The sequence below is a fragment of the Amblyomma maculatum genome, chromosome 1, assembly GCF_055883805.1.
Source record: "Amblyomma maculatum isolate TAMU_Amacu chromosome 1, ASM5588380v1, whole genome shotgun sequence".
Taxonomy (NCBI): domain Eukaryota; kingdom Metazoa; phylum Arthropoda; class Arachnida; order Ixodida; family Ixodidae; genus Amblyomma; species Amblyomma maculatum.
In genome coordinates, this window is record NC_139344.1 from 25,745,408 (window position 1) to 25,753,253 (window position 7,846).

General features: G+C 46.0%; 1 protein-coding gene across 1 annotated transcript in view; it reads right to left on the reverse strand.

Annotated features, from left to right (window-relative positions):
• Positions 1-3,017, reverse strand: part of LOC146201965 (uncharacterized) — a 38,727-nt gene extending 35,710 nt beyond the window's left edge. The window contains exon 1 of the mRNA XM_084583764.1: positions 2,666-3,017. Within this exon, the coding sequence (XP_084439890.1) occupies positions 2,666-2,668 (3 nt within the window). The 5' untranslated portion in view covers positions 2,669-3,017. The remainder of the gene's footprint in view (positions 1-2,665) is intronic.
• Between the last annotated feature and the right edge of the window lie 4,829 nt (positions 3,018-7,846).

Genomic DNA, 7,846 nt, shown 5'->3' on the forward strand with positions numbered 1-7,846 from the left:
GTAAAAGCGCTAAGTCCCCGTGCCTTCCGGCTATAGGTATTAGCTACAGTGCATCCGTGCGCGTTTCTTTTTTCACAGTTTGCCTTGCGAGAACAACACCGCAGAAAAGGTGTTTTGAAATCGCCGCGCACGACTTGTATGTTCCTTTTTTGTTCACAAGGTTTTTCCAGAAAACCCACATGTTCAGTAAGCTATCTCACTTTATAACTTTTTCCTTCGTGGTCCAGAGGCATGGAATGTGAAAGTTTAACTGAGGACGGAACATTCATTCGTAGATTTTAGGCCTATATTAGATGCTCATGCCGATGGTACTTGTGTCGCCAAATTTATTCACCTTGTTAACACTATTCAGGGTCAACGAGTGCATATGCTTGCACGTTGCGCCGCTCAATATGCCAATGATTGACTTGAATATAAGGTTGGCTTTAAAAGAAATACTCTCTTCGCGTAACCTTCGGGAAAGCATTTTATTGTAACGCGAAAAAAAGGAAGTTATATATACGTCGAGCAGTTATTTTTATTGAAAAAAAAAAATTGAAATAAAGGCATAACATTACACAACCTTTTATCAGATAGAAACTGCAAAGCAACCAAGCATCCCTCTCTCTCTTTCTCGAACTTTTTCATTAGTCTTTTCGGTTAGAAACAAAATCATAATTACTAGTAGCACTCTCAAAGTGGCACAAAAGTGTCATGCGAGAAGACGGAGTAATCGATCATTTCCTTCATCTCTGCATGCCAGAATTATCTAATCAGGAGCTTTCAATTATTTAGGTCAGAACAAGTTGTGAAATCTGCGTGAGGTCATCGGTACATATATACTTTTGCGTGTCGTCTCCACTGAAATCCAACCTGCGCAGATGATATACACTCGTGAATCATCTCCTACAATGCATCATGGAATGGACTGGTGAACTCATGTTCACCTGTGCATCCCATTGTTATGGTCGCTAAGGCAGAACAGAGAACGCTACAAACTTTTTTAGAAGGACAGCACACATACACATCACCGTGGGAAAATAACAGGGCAGACGACGTGCAAAGAGTGCAGTGAGTGCGGCAGCGTTTTTATTAGGTGTTGTTTAACTATTTCGATTCTATTTCTCAACAGTATATATATATTTTTCTTTTCACGCAGATCAATACGCTCATTACCACATTGCCTTCTTTACATTGTCACATACAGTGCACCCAACTAGTTTTAGCTCAATTTTAGCTATTTCATTTAAATTAAAGCTGCTAGAGTAGGTGGAATTAAAACGATGCTTCACTGGCATAGTTTGAATTCCCCGCTTAGCCGAGCGCAGTTGGGGGACTGTGCGTACATACACAGGAAATCCGCAAAGTAAGGCAAACTAGCAAAGAAAACCTAAGCGTTCTTCCGAATGGAAATCAAATTAATGTTGCTAGGGTTTGCCTAAAGTACCGGCTAGTATTTTACTACAGGCGCTTTCGACGGGATAGCGTGAGTGTGGCCCTTTTTATTCGGCAACAGTGAAAGCCCGCAAAGTTAAAAGCACCATGCGACAGCGTTCTACGTGCACCCGAACGCACCGCGATTACAGCGCCCCCATGCGCGACGGGTGAAGCACCGCCAGATTTGCTCACTCTGCGCTGCTCACGACAGAGCTTACTTTTTCTTTTCCGGCACCTCGGCTGGCGCCAGTCTCGGACCCAGCGACAACGTGACGCTCCGCTGTTGTACAAAGCCTTGTGTTGGACGCGCAGAATTCGTAAATCTGGCTGCGCTTCACCAAGCCGAGCGTGCGGGGGAGCACAGAGCGCGCGCTCGCTTGGCATTGTTTATACTTTGCGGGCTTTCATTTTTGCCGGTTAAAAAGTGTTACGCGAAGACTGCCTTGCCGCAGTTCCCCTGGGCAGGACATTTTGTGTGGTAATCGAGAGCTTTCCAGTGCATGCGACTCACATGCAACTCGCATGCAACTCATCAGACCGCCTGTTATTAGAAACCTTGTTGGGACGTTCTGAATCAACAAAATGGCAACTTAGGAGACGATGGATGCAATTTCATAAATTAACATGCGAAAGTCGAGATGAGACTATACGCGGACTCTGCGAGCTGGTTATCACTACAAAGCACGTCTTATCATCTCATTCAAATGTGCAAACCGCAAGAAGTTAAGGACAACTCGTTTAACACAATTTTATAACGAACGCATTGTACTACACTCTGGCTTACTCTTAGTAGAAGATTCACTCGTTGATATCCCCTGCGCTTTTTTTCCCTCCTAATCGAAACAGACGTTTTAAATTAGGTATAGTGTATACATATAAAAATAACACTTTAAAATTTCTTCCGCCAAGCAAAGGTTTTAAACCTTGTGTACGGCGCATAATGGCCTGAGTTGCCTGTCCATACAACACAGTTCACTAGAAACCGCCATGAACATGAGAAAGTATGCCGGTTGTAATTTACCAGCCTTTATAAATTACTCTGCCTAGTTCGCTGCACTGCCTTTCAACACATCCGTGTTTTAGTTATGCGAGCATTTTTGGACACAACACTTAGCGCCGGTGTCATATAACCCTTTCAACAAGCACTTAAGTCCTAATAAGTTAGGCAGTTCGGTCATATTTTTAAACTACCAGGACAAATTTCAGAAACCTCTCGTGCCATGGAGCACTGTCCGTGTCCTTGACTTACCATCTTTATGACGCAATTTACCTCCCGGTACTCGTCTCGCTGTCTTCTCTGGTCTCAGTGCCGACGTCCATACAAGTGATGCCCGCGCCAGAGGCAGACTGCTCTGCCTGAGTGCCCTGATTCCTGGGCGCCACCGCGCCCGTCTGCCAGCCTGAAAGATGTGAGGCCGTCCGCACGGCGCGCACATACACACGCAGGTGTCAAGAGAGATGCCGCTCGCGGTCACACCTCTGGACGTGTACTTTGATCGAACAATTGTCGCTCAAGCGTGCCATGTCTTTTGTAGCCTCTACGAGGACCCAAATGTTCACGCAACCGTGTCAAGAGCAGTGCCGGGACGAGCGACGACGCGACGAGCTCGTTGTAACAATGGCCGGCGCTACGCGTAAAGCGAACCTCACGGCAGCCGAGAGTCAACACGCGCGAAGCGAAGCTTCGGGTGTTTCCAACCCAAACCCCGCCGCCGCGCCTAACTGCAACCTTTCACGCGCAAATTTCCCCCGCTTTTTCTTCTGCTCTCCTTTTTCTACTTTGGCTTTGTTTGAACGGCATCCAGCGCGTTCACTTGCCGCTTCGGCAGCCGAAAGTCGTCGGTCCTCGTTACGCGGTGTTCTCTTTCTTCAGGCCGCGTATGCGTTGAGGCCTGCTCTCAGGCCCTCTTGGCGGCCGCTGGTGCTTCTCGGGCGCCGCTTCAATTCCGTTCTTTTTTCAATTGTTGCCCGCCGCCAAAGCATTGCTTTCGTGTCTGATATTCCCAGGTGGCACGGGATCAGTCGTGCAGAAAGAATGGCCCTTGTAATGTGTGCGTTCTCTCCTTCTTTCTGGCACCACTCTCGCCAGCGGTTCGTGCCAAGAATTCCTCCTCGCTGGTGCGGCGCCTGGCCCTTGTTTAAAGGACAAATGCGGTAAAGGCCTCTCGCGTACTTTCGCTGATCAGCCATACATGCCTCATTTTCGTCCGCGAATACAAATAGTCCCAAAAGGAACGGGGAGGTGGAAAGGTTAAGCCCTCTTTATCCTCTACCAATAGGGAGTTGAACAGATGGTGCTTTGCTGTCTCTTGCGCTCCACCCGCAAAGCGCGTCTGATGCTGGAACTTTGCGGCAGGTTGCAACAAAAGCTCGTCGTCCCGCCTGTGATGCATGACTGAGCACGTTTTGCCTTTATTTTATTTTTTTTTTTTTTTTCACGCGTGGATACTTCAGAGCTGCCTCTGCCTGTAGCTTACATTCGACGCTCGGCAATACGTTTATCATGCCAGCACACTTTGAGCGAAATATTCTGTGGTTTAAAATTAAAATGTTTCTTCTTAGCCATACGAACAAGATTGGTCGCGGTTGTCACCAGCACCACTATATCACCATCATCAGCCTGACTATACCCACTGCAGGGCGAAGGCCTCTCCCATATTTCTCCACTTAACCCGGTTCTGTGCTAGCTGCCTCCACTTGACCCCTGCGAACTTCTTAACCTCATCCACCCACCTAACTTTCTGCCGCCCCCTGCTACGCTTTCCTTCCCTTGGAATCCAGTTTGTTACCCTAAGCGACCATCGCTTATCCTCTCTTCGCACTACATGTCCTGCCCATGTCCATTTCTTCTTCTTAATTTCTACTAGAATGTCGGTAACTTGAGTTATTTCTCTGACCTACTCTGCACGATTCTTATCTCTTAATGTTACTCCTACCATTTTTCGTTCCATAGCCCTCTGGGTTGTCCTCAACTTAAGTAGAACTCTCTTGGTTAGCCTCCACGTTTCAGACCCATATGTGAGTACATGCAAGATGCAACTGTTGTATACTTTCCTCTTGAGCGATACCGGTAAGCTGCTAGTCATAATCTGCGAGTGCTTGCCAAATGCGCTCCATCCCAATCGTATTCTTCTTGTTATTTCCTTTTCGTGGTCCGGATCTGCGGTTACTACCTGTCCTAAGTAGACATAATCGCCTACTATTTCCAGTATTTCGCTACCTAATGTAGACTGCTGTTCCTTCCCGAGGCTGTTGAACATTACCTTAGTCTTCTGCATATTGATTTTCAAGCCTACCTTTCTACTTTTCCTGTCCAGGTCATCAATCATTATTTGCAGCTCATCCCCCGAGTTGCTTAGCAAGGCAATGTCATCAGCAAATCGCAGATTACTGAGGTATTCTCCATCTACCCTTATCCCTAACTGCTCTCATTGTAAGTCTCTGAATACTTCCTCTAAGCAAGCTGTGAATAGTACTGGGGAGATTGTGTCTCCTTGCCTAACACCTTTCTTTATGGGAATTTTGTTACTTTCTTTATGCAGAACTATGGTTGCTGTGCAGCCACTATATATATCTTCCAGCACTTTCACGTACGGCTCGTCTACCCCCTGATTTCGCAATGCCTGCATCACCGCCGAGGTTTCAACTGAGTCAAATGCTTTTTCGTAATCAATGAATTCTATGTATGAGGGCTGGTTATATTCCGAGCATTTTTCTATCACCTGATTGATGGTATGGATATGATCGATAGTAGAGTACTGTTTCCGAAACCCTGCTTGATCCTTTGCTTGATTGAAGTCTAAGATTGTCCTGATTATATTACCGATTACTTTAGTAAATATCTTATACGTAACAGACAGTAAGCTGATTGGTCAGTAATTTTTAAGGTCCTTAGAGTCCCCTTTCTTATGAATGAGGATAATGTTTGCATTCTTCCATGGTTCCGGTACCGTCGATGACACCAGGCACTGCGTATACAGGGTGGCCAGTTTTTCTAGCACGATATCCCCCCCGTCCTTCAGCAAATCTGTAGTTATCTGATCCTCTCCAGCTGATTTCCCCCTTTTCATAGTTTCTAATGCTTTCTTGACCTCGTCCTTCGTCACTGGTGGAACGTATGACTGTTTTTCCCTACCGCCATTCTCATTACGGTCCTGACTACTTAGGCTACTGTAGAGATTTGTATAGAACTCCTCGGCTACTTTGACTATCTTATCCATATTCGTGATGACGTTGCCTGTCTTGTCCCTTATCGCACACATCTGGTTTTTGCCTATGCCCAATTTCTTTTTACCGCTTTAAGGCTTCCTCCGTTCTTTACAGCATGCTCAATTTTCACCATGTTATACTTCCTTATATCGGCCACCTTGCGCTTATTGATTAGCTTTGTTACCTCGGCCAATTCGATCCGGTCTGTTGGATTGGAAGCTTTCATACTCTGGCATTTCTTAATCAAATCTTTCGTCTCCTTCGACAGCTTACCGGTATCCTCTCTAACTATCCTACCGCCTACTTCTACCGCGAGCTCAGTAATGATATCTCTGAAATTATTGTTCCTTGCTTCTAGGGCAATGTCGCCACCTTCGGTTAGAGCTGAATACCTATTCTGTAGCGAGATCCTGAACTCTTCTGCCCTCCCCCTCACCGCTAATTCGGTGATGGGTTTCTTTCTTACTAATCTGGTGCGTTCCATCTTCAGATTTAGGCTAATTCGGGACCTCACCATCCTGTGGTCACTGCATCGCACTTTCCGGATTACCTCTACATCTTGCATAATGGCGGGGGTTGAACACATTATGAAGTCGATTTCATTTTTAGTCTCCCTGTTAGGACTTTTCCATGTCCATTTCCGGTTCTTCCGTTTGCTGAAGAAGGTATTCATGATTTGTAAGTTATTGCGCTCTGCAAACTCAACTAGTAACTCCCCTCTGCTATTCCTAGAACCAATGCCATAGTCACCTACTGCCTTGTTTCCTGCATGCTTTTTCCCTACCTTGGCATTGAAGTCGCCCATGAGTACAGTATACTGCGTCTTTACTTTTCGCATTGCCGATTCTACATCTTCGTAGAAGCTTTCAACTACCTGGTCATCATGACTACATGTAGGTGCATAGGCCTGTACAACCTTCAGTTTATACCGCTTATTAAGCCTACCCAGTCGGAAAAAGCTACAGAAAATTTTCTGATGTTACGACAGGATTTCTGTGCGGTTTTTGACGGGAAACCTGTTGTGACAACAGAACATTCAGTTGTAACATCAGAAATTTCTGTAGTTACAACAGAAAAGTGCTACAAAGCTACAGACAACAGAAATATACTACAGAAAAACTACACAACTACAGAAAAGTACTACAGAACTACAGTAAAATCTGATTGTTACGACAGAACTACAGAATATTTTGTCGTATTTTTGACACAGTTCTGTAGTTTTTTTCGACTGGGATAATTACGATGCCTGCAACCCTCTCATTAATACTATAGAAATTATCTATGTTACCCGCTATATACTTATTGACAAGGAAACCTACTCCTAGTTGTCGCCTCTCTGCTAAACCTCGATAACACAGTACATGCCCATCCTTCAGTACAGTATATGCCTCATTCGGCCTCCTAACCTCACTAAGCCTTATGACATCCCATTTCATCCCATTTCATGCCTAACAGCACTGCTAAACTAGCTTCACTAGCTAGGGTTCTAGCATTAAACGTTGTCAAGGTCAGTTTCCAATGGCGGCCTGTCCAGCGGAGCCAGGCATTCTTAGCACCCCCTGCTGCGTCACAGGTCTGACCGCCGCCGTGATCAGTTGCTCCGCAGCCGCTGGTGACTGAGGGCCGGTGTTTTATGGAGCTTATCATAGGAGGTTGCGGCCAATTACTTCACCAGGGTGGCAGCTCCTGTTCTGGTGAGGGAGTGCGTTGCCAGAGGTGTTCACCGGCATCAGGTCGCACTCCAATCCTGTTTATGCAATTCCATCGACACGCGGATTTCTTTTTTTTTTTTTCATCCGGTGGAGAATTGCGCGGCACCGGGATTTGAACCCCGGTCCTCTTGCATGCGAGGCGGATGTTCTACCGCTACGCCACCGCTTTATTATAGCTAGCCCAAAAATTCAGTGCTAAAGCATACCATCAAAAGGTACAACAAAGCCTGCACTGACCAATATATGTAAGTTACCAATGCACACGTGTAAGGAAGACTATGTAGACGGGAGCTCTCGTGTGAAAGTCCTGCGGGAAACAATGCCGTGTGGTACCGACAGTAGGACGAATCTTCGCTGTTGCATGGTGCGTACGCCACGAGCTCAGTTTTATAAGCGCCAAGCGCTTGAAAGAACCGAACAGCGCGCCACAAAGGCGCAACAGGAATTAGCGTTGGCCGCACGTACAACAAGAAAACGACGGACTTACAAAACTGGGAAGAATCTATAGC